This window comes from Pygocentrus nattereri, chromosome 7 (assembly GCF_015220715.1).
Source record: "Pygocentrus nattereri isolate fPygNat1 chromosome 7, fPygNat1.pri, whole genome shotgun sequence".
In the NCBI taxonomy this organism is placed as follows: Eukaryota; Metazoa; Chordata; class Actinopteri; order Characiformes; family Serrasalmidae; genus Pygocentrus; species Pygocentrus nattereri.
Window position 1 is genome coordinate 5,583,776 of NC_051217.1, and position 19,607 is coordinate 5,603,382.

The window sequence follows — 19,607 nt, forward strand, 5'->3', positions numbered from 1 at the left end:
TAGATATTCTTACAGCTGTCGCTGAAAGGGCTCTTTAGTAAAGACAATAACCCATGAACACTCAAAAGAACAATTTGCATGCTCAAAGGGTTTTGCTTATCGTGAAAGAGTTTAATCTCAGATAAATAAGATTTTAACCGCTTGAGTAGGAAGATTTTTGATGGATTTGGCCCTGTAATAAACCCATGTAACAGTGAAAATCCAGCTTAAAATCACATATGATCTGTTCATGGGGAGTGTGTAACATAATGAAGAGGAGAGGTCCAAGGACTGAACCCTGAGGAACCCACTGGTGACAAGAGAAACTGAAGAAGACCTTAGTCAAATCAATGTCAGCACTGTAGTGATCAGTGAACTAGACTGTAAACGTTCAAAAAGACAATTGCTTTCCAAATAAGCTTGCAGTTGATTAGCAACAACTCTTTCAAGAATTTTAGACAGTAATCGAAGGTTTGAAACTGCGTGGAAGATACTGAAATTATTTGGATCATGTTGATTAGTTGGATTAGTAATTTTTGAGAGTCAGAGTAAGTGTGGCTAGCTTATTGGCAGTGGGAACCTGGTCAAGAAGCAATGACTGGTTAATAAGCACTGAGAGATGGGCAACCAGATTGGTACACAGGCTTTAATTAAAATGGTTGTGATCAAGGAATCAAAGCTTAAGAGGCTGTGACCTTTACAGTAAAACAGCATTGTATATACATATTAAATGTACAGAAATCTGATGACAATGGGTCTCATTCACCAAGATCTTCCTATGTTTCTTTTTTTCTTAAGTTGGTTCTTGAGAAAGGTTCTAAGGAAAAGTCTAAGTCAGATTCATGATATTGTCTTAAACCGCAGACTTTTTCACAGCTTTGTGCTTGACTGTGTCTAGATTCTGTTCTTACCTAAGAACAAATTCCCAAATGAGAAAACAGAGAAAAGTGGAAACAGAGACATTAGAATAAAAACTGTGTATGTGGGTTTTAAGAAGAAATTTCTTCTGAAGATCAGTTGGTGAATGAGGCCCATTGACATTTGTTTTTGGACTTGGATGAGTAGAAAACAACATATATAGCAATGATTGCTGAGCAGTGATTGGAAGGCTGATGAAAAGATTTCATTGGCCATAATACAACAACAGCACTTATACAAATAAATCAAATTTCATTATCTTAAAAATTTAGCTTAGTAATAATTCTTTCCCCATTTGATTGGGTAGGCCTGAGATCATTCTGGCTACATCCCTGCTGTGCAAATCTGCATTTTGGATACTTTTTATACCTTGTTTTAAATTTCAGATTTCTGTTGGTGACCTACAATTCAGAAGTCTTCACAGCCACTAGAGATTGTAATGCAATAAATGATGATTTTCATGTGAATTTATGTAATATTCTTGACATAAAACATTCAATGATTCTGTGATATTTTCTTGTATTACACCTTTTCATCGACATAGGCTGTTTGATTGAAGTATTCCCAGTCACAGAGTGCAGATCCTCCAAAGATAAATGTTAGAGAACTCACATGTGGAATAGGCATCATGTTGGAAACAAGTACATGTATGTTTATGCCATATAATTTGACAAAGAAATTGTCTTTGTTCGTGTTTAAAATAGTTTTGATAAAATTGTGTAAAAAGGGACAATATTAAAGTTAAGTCAAGTGGTAAGCTGAGTATAAGTGAAGCTGAAATCTCTGGTGTTTTTCTGCAGTTTTGTTCTGTCCTGCCCACTGACCTTTCTGCAGGTGGTCCAGCTGAGGCTATCTGTTGGAAAATTAAAAGCAAAGCTTTAATTAGTGCTGTGTAAAGCTCAATGTATGTCAGTCACAGTGGGCCTTTTAACTGCGGATCTCTCCCCCCTGGAATTGTCATGGTCTGACTTAGACTTGATGAGGCATGGCAGGAAGAAGGCTACCCCAGCACACAGACGCTGCTTACCAAAGCCTGACAAAATTTAGTTTTTAGTTGATTTCTGTTCAGTTTCATTGTTTTATAATCTGGCATCAGATAAAAGATTTCAAACTATTTCCTTGTGTACATCTTTTGACCTGAATCAAACATGTAATTTGACTTTTGCATCATGTGGCAGTGATAGTGTGACTAATCACACAGACACAGCATTACTGTTCATATCCAACATCAGCAAGAGGAAAAATATGAATGACTATGATAGTCTGAGGATTTCACTGCTGCTTCAACTGCTGATCTACAGCATAATGCTCAAGTCTATAACCTACTATTAGACTGCATATTATTAGCACTACTATGATCTTCTATATTCTGTATCAATCTAAATCAAGTACATATGAACCATCAACCTAGCAAACTATCTAGCAATAAATCTAGAGCAAGCGATCCTAGCTAGAATCTAGACAGCTTAACTAGCTAGCAAAATGTTTGTGTCTGGGGAGTTAGTTACCAGTTACCAATTTCCGTAGTTAGATTGTATGATTGGTCATTTGGCTGGCTGAACACAACCATTTGAGAGAAGGAAGGCAGTGAGGACAGCAGTGAGAAAAGAAAAAAGAACTGTGGTGTTGAAACAAGAATTCTGTTGTTATTTCAGCACCTTGGACCAATTTTTCTCTCTGTCTGAAAACTGAGACATAATATATTTGTGATGGTTTAAGAGTTTTATTTCAGTTAAACATCACGGACACTGCTCAATTCTGATCAGTAGTGTGTTCAAGGAAGTCTACCTAGCATTTTCTGTGATCAGAGGAGCTGGATACGGAGACGTATCCAGAAATAGTAAAACAATAGGATAAGAAATTTAAATAAAATGCTTGGACTGAGCTAAAATGACTCCCTTCTTCCACTTAAGCCCACTTGCGTCCCCAGTCTGTGTTTTATTTCAGAAAAGTATAAGTTAATAATTGGTAAGCTCAGGAACAAGGCAAACACCCTTTTAAGAGGGATTAATAATACATATTTGAACTCTGTCTGCTCGACTAGCTGACTAACTGTAGCAAATTGCTTTTACTCAACTTGTGCTGTGAGTTGACAGATGCAGTAGAAATGAGTTAGTGGCTTATTAAGACCCACAGTGTCAAGTAATTTAAGAATGTAATTTTCTGTCATGCTATGCATATGCATATTTACACATATGTATATGCATTTACATAACATATGCATATTTACACATTTTTGCATATCCATCCATCCATCCATCCATCCATTTTCTAAGCCGCTTCTCCCTCAGGGTCGCGGGGGGGTGCTGGAGCCTATCCCAGCAGTCATCGGGCGGAAGGCAGGATACACCCTGGACAGGTGTATGCTGCTGTTTTTCCCACAAGAGTAATGGTCTCAGTATGTCTCTTAACTTTTGAGGGTTTGAAATAGTCAAACAACACTCCACTCACTGGGCTGAAATAGTTCACTCCAAACCAGGTACAAATGGTGCCGAATAACTTGAAGAGAGGAGAATTACACTCTGTAATGTCTTCTGGGTTTACAAATGCTAGAGGGCGCTCTTGAGCAAGTCCAAAATGAATGGGTTAATATGGAGCATTTGGGTAAAATCATAATTCATTTCACAGAACAGCATAAAACTGTTTAATACTGCTTACATATTTTTAGGTGCTTTGAGTTCATCAAGTTTAAAAGGCACTTCATGTATGTTCATGATGTCAGAAAGCAGAGGTGGACGAAGTACACAAATCAAGTACTTGAGTTAAAGTAGAGATACCCAAGGTAAATATTACTCCAGTAAAAGTAGAAGTCCTTACTCTAGACCTCAACTTGAGTAAAAGTACAAAAGTATTTGCCTTTAAATGTACTTAAGTATCAAAAGTAAAAGTACTAAAAGATTAATTATGGCCCTAATATCCTGTTATCATTTTTGTAATAAGACTCGCTTCATGAACTAAGTTAGGGGAAATTCCTACAGCGTCTCTCTTGGTAAACCAGTCTTTTAATAGAACGTCATTAATTAGTGACGCTGATGTCTATTAAAATGACGTATAAGGACAAAACACTGAGGGTAAACAGGGTCCGTCAGGGAGAACCGAGTGGCTCTGAAATCACTTTTTACACACAAGCAAAGTTTCAGTTTAAGATTACTTTGTAACTTAGTTACAAGCTGAAAGAAAAACTGGCTTTAAACTCAGGATCACAAAAGTTTTCCTTTACTATATTGATCTGTAGACCTCTGTGCATAAACATAATCTAACCAAAACTAATTTACTATAAAATTAAGGTGTTTGTATGAATTCAGAAAAAAAGAAACACGCCAGTCACGACTGCATATGTGGACATATTTCTATATTGTGGTCTATTTACACAAAGTTAGGTTAGTTCATCATTTAGGTGACGCATGTGCTCCCAAATTTTTACGCTGCTGCGCTGACGTTGAACCGTGTGCTTGCACTTAGGGTTAGTATGACCAACAGGTCAAAACAAGCTCAGAATAAAGTGACCGCTGTGGCCTGATTGGTGTTCTTGCTTTGCACTTTTTATACACACAAAAAACAAAAGGAACGACAGATTTCTCAAAATGTAGTGGAGTAAAAAGTAAGATATTTGACTTTGAAATGTAGTGGAGTGAAAGGAAAAAGTCACTCAAAATGGAAATACTTAAGTAAAGTACAGATACACGAAAAAACTACTTAAGTACAGCAACTAATTACATTTACTTAGTTACTGTCCACCACTGTCAGTAAGCACAAACAGCCATTGAGCTGCTCCGCTCGCCAACCAATCAGCACTCAGTAGCAGTATCACTAGCCTCCTACTGCCCAAAACCTGTTTGCTGTAGAAAAAAGGAAACATACAGTGATGAGAAAGTATTTTAACTTTTGGTTTTTAGCCATTCAGCTCCATTCAACCCCATTCACTGAAGACTCGCTCACATTTTGCAGTAATGTTGTATAGGCATTAACACAGAACAAACTGGTTAGTCTGTCTTCACATTAAGAGTCATTATATAATAAACTCAGAGAAGTAAATGCCAGAACACATTTACCAAAAACTAACATGCAGAACATTTTTGAACACATTACTTTAATTATTTGCCCTGACCCTGCCTGGTACCCTGCCCAAGAGATACAGCTTCGGGCTCAGCGGCCTTGTCTCCCCATCCCCATAGCGCTGCCAATGAATCAGCCCTACTCCCAACTGAAGAAGGAGGTGAGCAACTTGTGTCAGTTGGCATAAATGCAGGCAGTCTGTGGGAATATATTTTTATTATTATTTAAGTTCATTAATATTAAGAGAATGTTTCATTAAATAATTTTACCATTGAAATACATTTAAACTAAAAGATGGCCTTCAGCACATTTACCAATTATAATATATACAGTATATTATATACTATATATCAGTCTTGCATCAAATACTGAATTCTATTGTTTGCAGAAAATTGCATGCATGTCTGCACAGTGGAATATCTTGGCATGGACTGTGGCGGTGAGTTGGTGGAGCCCAATGTGATATCTTTCAATAAAGCCCAAAATCTCTGACAGCACCCCTGTTTGTTGATACAGATTATCACTGAAAGGTGGGATATGTGTGCAGCCTGCTATTCACGCTTGTGTTTTGAAGTCAAACAGCCCTGATGTTGTGATCTTTACAGCACAACTATAAACTCTATAGAAAGGCACCATTAGCCTAGTTTAGCCTCATCATCTGTTTTGCTTTAGCTTATATTTGATTTTGGTCCCCTGTTTAAATGTCGGTGCAGAGAAGCAAAACTCCTTAATTTAATGGTGCTGTATGGCCGATCACACTGGACGGATTAATCCAAACAGCTGCAACCCCATGCAAGCACACTTCCTCCTGTAAAACATACTGTAGTGCTACCCCAGGCTCAAGGAGGACGCTGGAGGCAGGTTCAGGATTGCAGCAGCCATTACTTTAATTCACTGAACAACACAAGAACAAACCAAACACAACCAATGCTATGCTGGACACTTTTCAGTGGCTTACGCTAGCTAGACTTTTCAGTCCTTTCTTCACTGGAACTTTTCTGCGCCTCTCTCTCCCGCTCTGTTCCCTATCAGCTCTTTTTAAAAGGCGCTCACGCTGTCATCCAGATCAGCATCAGCTGGCTCTCATTCAGGGCAGCTCGGGCTTTGCGCTCTGCCCTCTTAACCCTCGCCGAGGTTCGTCACCACTGGGTGTTTGGCCCCCACCAGCTCTCGCGGCCGTCATCATCGGGGCCTGGGGGGCAGGCGCATGCCACACATACACTGCTTATTTACTTTTTGCTTTGCACTACCTCTTTGATCCTGGGATGTACATAGTGATCGTTTCAAAGTGAGGGTGGTGAGGCTTTGGTTGTAGCATGGGTGGTGTGGGACTGATTTGATGTGTTGTACACCATCAGCTTGCAAAAGAGGAAGCAAACTTTGGTGACATGAACTGTGGCCCATTGACACATTTGTTTTGGTCATTCTGTTTACCTTTACCTTCAAGGTAAGGCACCAAGTACTTAGCTGTAAACTCTAAGACTATAGTCTTTAAGACATTGTAGTGTGATGTTAAGATTGCTCAGGTGTAAATCTTCATTTTTAGAGTGACAAACTTTTTAGAACTCTCATCAACCTGCATCTGCAGATAGGCCAAGCCTGCAAACGGTCATGAATATGAAATAGAACGCATTGCTCAACTGACAGCACTGGATTCAGTGTGACCTTCACAATCAAAAACAAATTTGAATAAACCTATCATTTTTCAGAACAGGTATGACAGGAATTGACAGGGTTTGATGCCAAGTTTTCTGGAAATTTCCTTCATAGTACCAAAATCATCCTTCAGTGTTACAGAGTGCTTATTTAGAACAACTAGAAGAGCTCTGTTTTTTATATTTAGCATATAAGTTTGACAAGTTTCCTGTCACAATCCTCTTAAGTAACATATGGACCATATGTTGAAGCACATCTGTGTCACACAAAAATGGCCTTTTTAAATGCCTTTTTTAAGGTTTTAACTTAAAAGGTTAGTGTTCAGGCTGCCTTAAACGTTTCAGTTCATTGAACTCTGTGTTGTGGAATCAGGTTTGACACAATACCAATCTTCTATATAATGATAATAAGCTGTCCAAGACGTGTCAAACATTTAAAAAACACATTTTTGCATGCAGGTGATCTTTAACACAAGCGTGGCCTAAAACTAGATATTACAGCTGAACTTTTGGACGCTGAATTAATTTGACCAAAATTCTCTTATGTGATTGTTCCCATGTTTGTGGAGAGCGAGATTTCACCTCTGTTTGGTGCAAGCTGATAAATACAAAGACAGTTTTTCAGTGCTTTTCTTTGTATCTTTACCAAGGGTCTTACTCAAATATGGAATTTCAGGATGATCTGTCAGTCTTGAAGCTAACACTATACAGTAACGGTTCAGGGAGAATGCTTACTTAATATAAGTATTTGTATACAAGTCCAGACTGTGTTTTGAACTCTTCACTTTGAGCCAGTTTGGTCTACATGTAAGATCCATATACGGTGAGCTATATACAAGCTTAAAAATAATAGAGTCTGTAGCAAATGTTTGTCTTCCCTGTTCATTTCAAACAAATGAAAATTGAATCACATCTTCCTGGTGAAATAAATTAGTCTCTTTCTTGCAAAATGACATGTCTTTTTGTCTGCTCTGATTAGACTGTGAGCTTTTTCTACTTTTGTAACCATTTCTGTTGATAGTTTCAACACAGATGACTGTATTGAGCTCCAGGTTTTGAACAACACCATCTGATGGCTGATTCAAGCTGTTAGACTTAAATATCAGACTCTTTTCAGCACTTGCTCCTGGAACACATGATTAGGATTCTTTCAATATGTAATAATTTGAAGGACACAATATCCTCAGGAGAAAAGGAATGATTAAGTACAGAACATTTTCCCCTAAACCAGGTATTTGGCCAGTGGTAATGGTATTTAGAGTGGAAGCAATGTGAGCTTGGAGCTGAGAGTGATAATGATGATAATGCTGTGCCTAATATTAACTTCTGTAGATCACACTGTTGCTGCTCCACATATAGGGTCATCAGGACACAAGCTCAGGCTGCTGCTAGAGACAGCTGTATCTGAACTCACTGCTGGGCACAGAAACTCTTTTAGAGCAAATTTAGTGGACAGAGAAGCACAGTGAGTGGGGTCACTGGTCTTGGACATGCACAGATTTTTATTGGTTAATAAATCACATTTGAGGCTGTCTGCAGTGGCCAGTGAGTGTCCTTCAAAATGAAGCTGCACAGCTTGCCCACTCTTCATCTTTTACACAGTACTTTTCCTCTTCCTCTGTGAAGCAACAGACTGGTTTAGAGTCAATCAGCAGAGCATTGTGAGGGCTGTTAATGCCGCAATTAAAGGAGTTTAGAGATCAAGTACCCTTTTTGTATCTGTATATCTTCTTCACACCTCTCAGCCACTCCAATCAGTGCCATATTGAACTTTGGATTCAAGCCCAACTGGATCTGGGCCACTGTAAAACAGAAATGGGTTTCATCTAATAGACTTTCGGAAGCTGTTTGGGTGGTATGACGATGCATTATCAGAACTATAATGATGTAGCCTGCCAAAATACATTGCTAATTGGAACATAGGTTAAAATATGACTTTGACACTTTGAATTATATGTTCCCTAACATTTTTTCGTAAGTGAGAACTTTTTCTTTTATGTTTGTGTATTCATCATTTAGCACTATGGCCAAATGTGGGCACCAATTGTGCATACCACAGCACTGCAACTGATGACACATTCACTATATTAGAGAGTAAAGATTTTTTAATCAAATAAATCAGCTGTATCTCTTTTACAGCCCTTTCACAAGACATGCACACACTCACAGTAGCTGTAGCTGCTGTAGAGGGCGCACATGGCTGTTAACTAGTAACCCGCTGATGTTAAGCTGTGATTCCAGTAACTTGTTGCAACATGCTGAGAAGTTACTGAATCAAAAAGTCAGTATTTTAGTCAGTGGCACCACCAGGACTGCCATCTTTGGTGGGCGCTGTAAACTGTACGTGGGTGTCTGAGAGAGTGCTTGTGGCCCAGGAGGGAGAGATAATTAGTAAACACCTAACAGTTATGATTACTGGTTATAATGCAGTATATTTAAGGAGTGTATTTTTCCCCCATGTTATTTTAAATAATACATATATGTATGAAAATAAATTGAGCTGACATTTTGAATGGGCCAATGATAAAAATGTGTCGGCCTAGGACTGGGCCTAATCATAGCGCTGCCGCTGGTTTTAGCAGAACAGACACTGCCCTGAGGAAAGGAAAGCAAAGGGAGCATGTAAACCTGTTTAGAACTTCCTGAAGCCATCGGTGATGTTGGCCAGTAAGAAAGCACAAGCCGTGATGAAAATTAAACAGTACATGCCTACTGCAGATTTAGAAATATATATATAAGTAAGACACAAATTAAAATATAAACTCCACCTTATAACAAGCACATATAGGTCTGTACCATGATCAAACTGTGTAAGTTATTGGTTTTAGCAGTTGCAGTTAAACAATCCTGGAATCTCGGAATGCTGCATACACTTAGCATCCACATGTCCATGTCCCTGTATCGTTTTTTTTTATCGGTTTGATAAGAAAACGGCTGCGTTTGAAACATCACGCAGTGTATAATCTAAAAGTTATTAAGGATTTTGAAGCGTTTAGTAGCTAGCTTAGCCAGACAGTTAATATATAGCTTGAAATCCAAATAATCATGTAAAGATGTTGCTTGTCATTGGACAGTAAATCTGAAAAGACATATGTAAACTAAATATTTCAAAGATTCAAGGCTGCACGGCCAGTAAAAATCATCATACATGAAGTGGCTAAATCAAACTTTTGTTAAATTTGCATAACAGCCGGTGAAAGAATTGGACTTCTCCACGTCCTGAATCACAGTTCAGCCCCTAATAAAGATGTCTGAAATAACTAACGCTCAGGTTTTTAAATTAAATTAAAAATCGCCTCCAGGCCTGCAGCGGTGAATACATTTGCGAGCTTAGAAAACAGTGAGAAAACTACAATACCCAGAAGTCAGCGCGGGGGCCGGGGCTTGAGACTTACGAGAAGAGAACTGTCTCACCAGTGTCCGATGTAAGTTTGGTTGTTTGTTCTTTCTCGTCTGTTAGCGTCCTTCGCTAAGTTTCCTATTTTTTTTGCCTTTCTTTGGTCTGTGTGCGGTAGTAATAGTTTACTGACACGGTCTGTCACCAATATGAGAAACTTTGAGTAAACTATGGGAGCTGTCTGCTTTAGCAAAAGTCGGCTCCCTCCGCAGTTACCAGACGTGAGTAACGCCGCTAGGGTTAGCTGTCTGAGTCTCTTTGCTATCTACAGCTGTTACTCAGCGAGCTGCCTAGCTGGCAGCAGTTCACCTTTCTGAAGAAAGGCTTTTAAACCTGCTCATGCCGACACTAACGAAGGGGTATGGCAGACTTGCTGGGGCTATCTTATTAGATGCCAATCGTCTGAATGACAGCGATTAATGGGTTCTGAGATTGCAGCTAGTCGTGTACCTGGCTGTACTCCACGTAACGCTAGCTGGCTCCGTTAGCTGACGTTAGCGCATTTCTGTGTCCGAGCGCTGAATGAAACAGCCGGCTAGCTTTCTAGCTGTGTAGCTTTGGCATTGACTACATTTGTCGACTGCTAGTTGGCTTACCTCGCTTGCCTTACGCTGGTTATAGCAACATTTCGAAATACTCAGGTGGTAATTATTCATAGTCGCTCTGTTGTCACATAACGTGATCTGACTGACGAAGCTTGAGAGCAAACATTAGCTAACATAACCGGCAAAGTTCTAGCTAGCGTTAGTTGGCTAACGTTAGCTGGCTGGCTAGGTAGGTAGGTATGAAACATGACTGTGGATGTTTTTAACACCAGTCAGGAGTGTTGACAGGTTTGTAGGCCAGTTTGATGAAATTTGTCGTCCTGCTTTTTTCTGTTATGTTAACTCTTGCTAACTGCATTTCTGAAATATTTTTTTTTACCATCTGTTCTTCCTGATTTAACGCTATTCGTGGAAGTAAGCCTGTCTGATGCCTGGTAGCATTAATTGGGAAGAACCCGGGGAGTATTTCATTATTCGTTATATTACAGAGAAGGCAAATCTGCAAACTACCTGCGTGTCTGCCAAAGACATCCTAGGGTCTTTAATTTACCCAAATAAACTTTTGATTAACTTAAGCTTGTCTCTTGCTAGAGAACTGAAGATTAGTTTTAATTGACGGTGCACCATGGACCAGGACAACAACTCGGAGGTAAGACTGGGTCAGTACGCAGACAAGTGGTTACCCTACACTTCGCCTGTTTGTTTTAACCAGCTTAATATGTGTTTGTTAAACCACCTGTTCGTTTTCTGTGGTGTGCCGTGGTACTTAACAAAAACGTTTTTGGCCTCAAGTAAGTGAGTGTGTCAAATGAAAGTTTTATTTGGCAATCACAGCAGGCCTGTGATGTATCTGTATAAATTTTTAAAACGTTTGTCCTCAGCACAAATTTAGGTGATCAGACAAAACAGGTTTGGTGTCCAAAGTTTGATACTTTAGTTTTGTGCTGGTGCTATAAAGGTTATGTCACTAACTGTGTCTTAATTTGTCTTAAAAAAGTTTTTGGCTGTTGTTTTTACCTGTGAAACCTACTTTGTACGCCACCAAAGATGTCTTAGTAGATTGATTGCATTTGGGATTTGGGGTAATGGAATTATTAAGTGAATGAAGTATATAAAATTCAAAAAGGAATAAAGTGAATACAAGCTTCGAGATGGTGGGAAGTGGAAAGTTATGACACAGAAATGTATCACTATCCAGATCCAACATAAAGACTAATTAATGTAACCCAACATTACAGCAATATTACACATGGCTTTAACATGCATCTTTGTAGATTTGAAGATACAGTAGATATAAAAAAAAATCCATGATGCTTTATTAAAAGGTTTTGAAGCCAGAAATAAAAAGATATGATATTATGCAGTCAGCTTTTTTTTTCTAACAATCCTTATTCAGATTTTTCTTGAATGTTCCTAAACATTAAAAATGGAAAATAACATCTAACACGATTAATCTTGATTTCTGGTTTAACCTGCAATTTTAAAGCAGTTGTGAGAAGTGGACAGTACATTTCCAAGGTAAACTTTCTCAAGTCACAAAGTCCAGTCACTGGAGACACATTCAAGACACTTGGAAATGCCAAGTGTGAATGGATTTACATCCCACTGTCCACCTGGGATCAGATAACTCAAGATAGAAGTTAAGTCAGTCAGATGTGAACACCAGGTATGAACAAGGCCTGATGTCACTACGTTCATTAATGTAGTGACTTTAAGACATGGCACTCAGACACCAGGTGTGAGGACTACATTTCAGCTCAGTGTGTTAATTTCTGTGCTGTGGCCCTTCGTGACTAGTATTTGAGAGACTAAGTATTCATTGTGGATGGTGTCAATTTTTTCATTTAAGATGACAACCTGTAAGGGCTGTGGGTTCAAAGTTACATCTGAGCCTCTACTCATGAAGTGTCTCAGATTAGAAAAGCAAATATGGGATAAGATGGTACTCCTATTTACAAAAAAAAAAAGTCATGCCAGTAAGAGAGCCTATATCAGCGCTTGTACAACAACAAAAAAAAAACCTCTTGTGACCGTATGGAAGTTTTCACTGTTAAACACTTCTGAAACATTTCCTTACTTTGTTTTTGCTGTTGTTTATTTTGTGGTTGATCTTATGTGTGTAGGATGAGTCAGTTGGCCCATCAGAGGATGACACACAACCTCGGTTTCCTCTTGGACTTTGTGAGTTTTGGCTGTCTTGCTATTGAAACCACCAAGTTTGCACTCATGCATTGTCAAGTACAAGTGCAAATATGAAGGGCACTTTTGAGTAGCATGAACTGTGCAGAATCTTGTCAGATTACTGTTTAGAATCTTCCAGTGATGCCTTTTTCATCTTTTTTTGTAGCGGACTCTGAGGCAGTGGAGGTATTATGGCAAGTGCGGGCTCAGCGTAGGCAGGCGAATCCTGATCTGCCCGACACCGTCACTCAGCTCACTACGCCAGAAGGTAGCGTGGTCTACTTGGTAGGCACAGCACACTTCAGTGACAGCAGCAAGAAAGATGTAGCTACGGTAAGAATGCATCACCCAGAGTCTTGAGAAAGAACTTGAGTAACTCTTTCAAAAGGCAAAGCATTTAATAGTACTACATCAATGAAGGGCTACTGCACACTGGTACAATGACTTCATATATATAATATTGGTGGTGGAAATTGCTGCAGGCCTCACAATTTAGAAGTGGGCAATATGGCAAAAATACAACATCACAATGCTTGACATTTTCTTGATTCCCAATATATCTAATTTTTTGTGGTTTGGTAAGTTACAACAGACAAAGGACCCAGGAGTGGCACATTTCTACATATTAAATACAATTAAACAGAGCTATTTTTGCTCTCTTCTTAAATAAAATGTGTTTTGTAAGTACAATGTATTCAGAAAACATTTTGTAGTGTAATAATAATTCATCACAAAAACATAAAATGTTGTCATATCGGCCACTTTCTCCCATGATAATATAATCTCATGATAATTCAGCAGTGATGTAATTCAAATGCAATATTTAAAGTTTTGTGACAGTAGACAGTATTATTGTCATTTTTTATATGAAGGCAATGCTATTATTTGTAAAGAAAACAAACATTTAAATGGGCTTTATGCTAACAAACGCATCTGTCTAGGTCAGTTTAAAGTGGCAGGTGGATGTAAAGAGCTTACTGGTGTAGTACAGTGGTTGTTTCTGATTGTCTGAACCCAATGCTAATAGAAGTCTGTGCCCTCTTGTGGATTAAGAGAGAAATGCATTTTGGTAATCTGTTAGTCTAGCAAGTGACTTAATAAACATAAAAAATATTAATAATAAAATAATAAAAGGTAGATATTCACCTGCCTGCATCAATACTTTTTAAAAATAATACATTTTTTCCCTTCCTCCACCATTGAATAATATAAAAGGCCACCATGTGAGTGAGCAGATTATCTGACTTTAGTGTGATTGTTTAGATTTATTAATTTGCTTTCAATTAAATTATGAATTAAATTAATTAATAATTAAATGTATAATTTACAGTATTACAGACATGCAGACTCCTCACATTTCAGCGAAATTTGCCATTTAAGATCAGAATAGGTCACATACGAGATTTGTGCAGATCCAAGGAGAATTTTTTTGGAAGGTGGGGGGTCAGGCAGACGGCCATGTGACCTACAATGGCAAAAGTTTAGACTCGATTATCTTTGCTGGAATACATTTCCCGCACCTGCATTCGGTGAAGACATAGAGTAGGGTGGGTCTTTGCGGAATATTGGCAGAAAACGCCTCAGTGTTTATCTTTTTGTTCTCCAAAGCTGAGGAGACGAAAGGGAAGAGGAGTCTGCCAAACATGAGGTCAGTCGTACGTATTCTACTAAATCTAGCAGTCCAAAATGCTTATTAGCAACAGCCATTTGGCCCTATGTGCTCACTATTCATGTTGCCTAGGGCCCTGCAATTTACATAAGTGCCCCACATCTCGCTTGTGTCAAAAATGAGAGGATAAACCGAAACTATCCATCTGGTCAAAGATATAAAAAGAAAAAATATGAGAGCGAAGAACAGCTGTTTATTGTGTTGCTAATGCCTACGGGCAGTGGTGTTTACAAAGTGCAGCTTGGAAAGGTAACCACATCACGCATAAACGTGTTCATATGCGTGTGCACAAAATGAAACTTGCAGTGGTGGCCTCTGTGGAATCCAGTCCAGACAGGATATGGGCATGATGCCTTTGTAGAATTTTGTTTAGGACCCTGGGGAGGTCAAGACCAGCTCTGATAACAATAAACAGTAATATTAGACAGCTGGAGGTAAAGGTATGGCAGTTGTGTGTTGGTCAACATAGCTGGCTTAGCTAGGTAGTGAGCTCAAGATAGCTGGCCAGCTGTGTGGTGCATAGTTATTCTAAGGTGATGTGATAGAGAAATGTGAAAATGTCAACTCCTGATACGTTGGATTTTGTGACAACACAGACATATTACTTGGTTTCATAAGTCACACTTGGGTTATGTTTAAGGGTATGTTTAATCTGACATTGGACAAAGGGAAAGTGGTCCATGGGTGTCTTCAATTGTTTCTCTATTGACACAATATTCTCACCTTTTTACCCCTTACTTGTTTGCATCACTGATATTAGTATAAAATCATTATTCTGTAAATTAACACCACAGCCCCACTGTCATGTGCTAAACCTATTAATTTTCACCCTTTAATGTTTTTTAATGACTTTTCTCTCTAATGTAATAGTGCCTTAAATGTTCAAGCAAGGTTTGTGTTTACCAAAGCCTCTCAGGAAGAGAGGCCAACTCTGGTGTGGCCATTAGGTATTAGCATAGTGCTTGATGTGGTAGTTCTTTATTTCTTTTGTTTCCTTTTGTTCCCGCTCAATCAGACGATCCGTGCGGTGCAGCCGGATGTGGTGGTGGTAGAGTTGTGCCAATATAGGGTATCTATGCTGAAGATGGATGAGAAAACATTGCTGAAAGAGGCCAAAGACATCAACTTGGAGAAGGTCCAACAGGCCATTAAACAGGTTAGGCATGCAGCAGACTGTTGACAGTTACCCTGAAATTGCATCATCTCCCTCATACTCTCTCTGCTGTGTTTTCCCATTGCAGAATGGTGTAATGTCAGGCCTCATGCAGATCCTGCTGCTTAAAGTCTCTGCTCACATCACAGAACAGCTGGGCATGGCCCCTGGAGGAGAGTTTAGAGAAGCCTTCAAAGAGGTTGGCATAGACACAAGCCATACATGCAGGCTTCACTGATCTACATACAAATGTCTAATTCTGCTATGTTTCTTTTTGGTTACTGTTGCCATTGGAAGCACATTTTGTCTGCTTGCAAACTGTGACACAGTCAGCAGAATCTGTAAAATGTTTAACAATCTCCTTTTGTCCCACAGGCAGGTAAAGTGCCCTTCTGCAAGTTCCACCTTGGGGACAGGCCAATCCCAGTGACGTTTAAGCGTGCCATTGCTGCTCTGAGTCTATGGCAGAAAGCACGGCTAGCCTGGGGATTGTGCTTCCTGTCTGACCCCATCAGGTACCTTAGAACCAGCCTCACTCTGAATATCTGCTCTTTATATGCAGTCTTTTTATTGCACATCACTGACAAATGAAAAGATACAATTACTGCACCTGTAATGTGTGGTGTGTGCTTTTTTTTTTTGTCAGTAAAGAAGATGTAGAGAAGTGTAAACAGAAAGATCTACTGGAGCAGACAATGTCAGAGATGATTGGCGAGTTCCCTGCATTGCACCGCACCATTGTGGCGGAACGAGACATCTACCTCACGCACACACTCAGGCAGGCTGCCCGCTGTGTTGAGGCGCCACCTAATGCTCAGAGTGAGTAATACATACTGCCACATTATTCAGTGGTTTCCAGCGCCTGTTCTGGGGACCTACTGAACTGCCTAGTTTCTGTGATTTCTATTCCCTCCCCAAAACACCTGATCCAGCTGATTAGCTAATTATCAAGCTGTTCATGAGTTGGGTCCACTGCACTTCTTAAAATTATTTGAGATTTTGTGGGTTCCTGGAATGGTTGTCAAAAATGACATGGATTGTTTTATTGATTTATATTATTACAGCATGTTTTTACAACTTTTTAGTCTCCACATTTTTATTGAAACATGTATTTACTACTATTAATTGGTAGTTGAATTTTGTCGTAACAGTGATTGTAGTCCTTCCACTTTCCATATCTCAAATCATTACTTACAGAAGTATTGTGGTATTTTGCTAAATGATTTATAGCAGCATGCAGAACACAATTTTGGTGACAGTAGAAAAATCTACCAATGTAATAAAAAGTAATTTCTACACTGACAGTGTCTCAAATTCATGATGCTGTTTTTCACGTTAATAATATTGTTGGTCTTTGTGTTTTAATATTGACATATAAAGCACTTGACATGAAAATATGGCTCAAACTGTAGGTGTGTGCAGTTTGTACAGTTTACCTAGTTGTATGTTTACATTGCTGTATGTAGATTGTACCTTCATAAGGTTTTTCCCCTCCCCCAAACTGTCAGACCTGTTTTGCACCCCTGGCTGGATCAGATGTGTCGGGGTAGAGAATACCTGAAACTACTGTACAGGGCTGTGCGTCTCCAGGACTGCAGTAGAGAACCATTGGAATAATTCACTGAAAAAGCTTGTTTACACAATTTTCCTCTTGCCCAAAACTCACTCGATTGGCCAGGACATGCATACAAAGTATGCTTCTATAGCTTTTGCACACAACAAGGTCTTTATAATGGCATAAAAAGAACAAAAAACATTAAGAAGACATATACATCCATGAGTTTCTACCTTAAGTTCCAGTACAAAATTTATGCAGCACACTTCAGACACCGAACATAAGGTAAGGGGGAAATTTTTTGCCATTAATTTAATGCTAATGGAATAGACAGCTATAATGCATATATGTTCATTATTAAATTGTATATAAATTCATTTGTGCAATTGTTCATTTATCTGGAACAAATTCCAAATTACACTTGATAGTGCTTTCAGTGCTTGATGACTATATAACAAATGGGAATGCACCACATGAAATGCCTGCTCATTTTGGCAATTGTGTTCCCTTGTAGAAGTGCCTGCTGTGGTGGTGGGAGTGGTTGGAATGGGCCATGTTCCTGGTATTGAGAAAAATTGGGACAAAGAGCTCAATATTCATGAAATCATGAGGTGAGGTGTTTTTTTTTTTTTTTTTTTTTTTTTTTTTTTTAACTGACTAATCAAACCAGTTTTTGACCAGTGTCATGTATTTTTTACTCCTTGCCACCTGTTTAATACTATATCCCTTCCATCAGTGTGGCACCACCATCTCGATTCGGCTGGGTGTTGCGGACTGTGTTGAAGGGGGCAGTGCTAGGCGCTCTAGGGTACGCCTGCTACCGTGCTGGAGGAGGGATGGGGAGGGCCTTACTCTCCCTACCCGCTGTCCAGTCGCTGCTGGAGAATTTACGACCGCCCCCTGCCTGACCTCTACGTTTTTCAGTAGACCTTCACAAGGAGGATGTTACGCTTAAAACACCAGTGGCCTTAAGTACAGCAGAGGGGCTGAGGTAGATAAGAGGGTGGACACAGCCAGCGTCCTCTAAACACAACTGGAATTCGGGCAGTTGGCTTGGAGCAGCCTTCTCTCATCTACCTGCTCTCTTCTCTGCTCTGTTCAAACACAGAGCAGTACTGCCAAAGAACTCGGACAGTACTTATCTTTCCTTTTCTTCTGTTTTCCCTCTTTCTTACAATTCAGTACATGACAATACTGTTCCAGTGCTGTTGTAATACATGTTTCATCCAAGTGGTTTATATTATATACCCACATCTTCAGTGATAATGTGGGGGAGATCTGTATTCAGTTGTGCTGAATGGTTTTTAACATGTCAAGTCTGTCAACACAGCATTGTAGGTAGCAGGGCAACAAACTGAATATGCAACGTAACATTTTTGTTCTATTCATCAAGGTTTTTGGCCTAGTAACAAAGGCCCGACAGTGCTGCAGAGTGAGCACTTTTAAAAACGCTACACCAAATTTTCCATTTCTACCACAGAGATATTTAAACTGGGTAGAGTGTATTATGCATTACATAGATTATAATTTTATCACAAATGATTATATTAACATGGCCACGTAATTAACATCATATGATTTTGACCAAAGTAATTTTATGCTTTTCAGAAAGTATTTCTTTGTGGTATGATTGTGAAGAGAAATGTGATCTAGAAATTAATTCCTTAAGACCCTTTGGCACCCATCAAAAGTGGGTCTGTTTGAATGCAGGTGTATGTTCAGTTTGGAAAGGGGGGGGGTAATCGACAATTACTTGTTTGTTCTTTGTACAACTAACCCAAACATCAAATCCCAGTTCAGAGAAATGCCCTCAAAATTCATCTAGCCACATCTGCTTGAAGGAAAAATATATATTTTGCAGTGGCAAATAAACTTGGCAATATTGTTGAAGCACTAATTGCATTGTTTTAAAATGACACCTGAATGTCTCTGCATTGTTGATCTTCCAAAGATGAAAGTCTGTGATGCAGTGATACAAATGAAAAGGTTCTCGATGTCTCAGTATTGAGTTTGGACCATAAACTATGCCCATGTCAACTGACAAGTGCCTCCCATTCGATGAGCCAGAAAAAGGGCTAATAGACAAAAGCTGGTTAGTTTTATTTGATCTTTCACCATCTGATCATAATAAATGGGTACTATTTAAACTGCAGTCTTCTGTTTTATGTATGCTATTTTCAATTTGTCATTTATTTATTTTCACTGTGCAGTTGAGTGGATGGAGCAATATACGTTGCTGATTTGAGATGTGACGAATATTGCAGTATATTATGTTTTTGGCAGAACAAAAGGAAACCATTGATTTGTATTTAAAACAATACGTCATCTGAGAATATGAGGCCTTAATTACAGTTCAGTGGACCAACAGCAAAAGAGGTTAGGAGTCTACTGACCGATTCTGATTTTCAAATAGAAGCATTTAATATATTTGTTACTCTCTCTGCATTTCTAAAGGGGAACGACTGGTTAAATATTTTCAATTTACATACCATTTTTTAA

General features: G+C 39.0%; 1 protein-coding gene and 1 long non-coding RNA gene across 5 annotated transcripts; one reads left to right on the top strand and one right to left on the bottom strand.

The window, feature by feature from the left end:
- Positions 1-8,134: 8,134 nt before the first annotated feature.
- On the bottom strand, positions 8,135-10,685 carry LOC108418077. Its single transcript, XR_001857450.1, has 3 exons — positions 10,602-10,685; positions 8,317-8,410; positions 8,135-8,226 (listed from the first exon to the last, which is right to left on the bottom strand). It is a non-coding gene; the product is annotated as an uncharacterized LOC108418077 (long non-coding RNA).
- On the top strand, positions 9,969-19,260 carry trabd (TraB domain containing). Of its 4 annotated transcripts, none has more exons than XM_017690081.2 (10): positions 9,969-10,033; positions 11,142-11,199; positions 12,674-12,731; positions 12,898-13,064; positions 15,416-15,556; positions 15,642-15,752; positions 15,929-16,068; positions 16,200-16,372; positions 17,623-17,719; positions 17,845-19,260. In XM_017690081.2, the coding sequence occupies exons 2-10, from the start codon at positions 11,176-11,178 to the stop codon at positions 18,014-18,016; spliced, it is 1,083 nt and encodes a 360-aa protein (XP_017545570.1). In that variant the 5' UTR covers positions 9,969-10,033; positions 11,142-11,175; the 3' UTR covers positions 18,017-19,260. The 4 variants fall into 4 exon arrangements, with proteins under 4 accessions (XP_017545570.1, XP_017545522.1, XP_017545538.1 ...); XM_017690033.1 differs by lacking the exon at positions 9,969-10,033 and adding an exon at positions 10,040-10,226 and having other exon boundaries at positions 17,845-18,016; XM_017690049.1 differs by lacking the exon at positions 9,969-10,033 and adding an exon at positions 10,233-10,364 and having other exon boundaries at positions 17,845-18,016.
- The last annotated feature ends 347 nt before the right edge of the window (positions 19,261-19,607 follow it).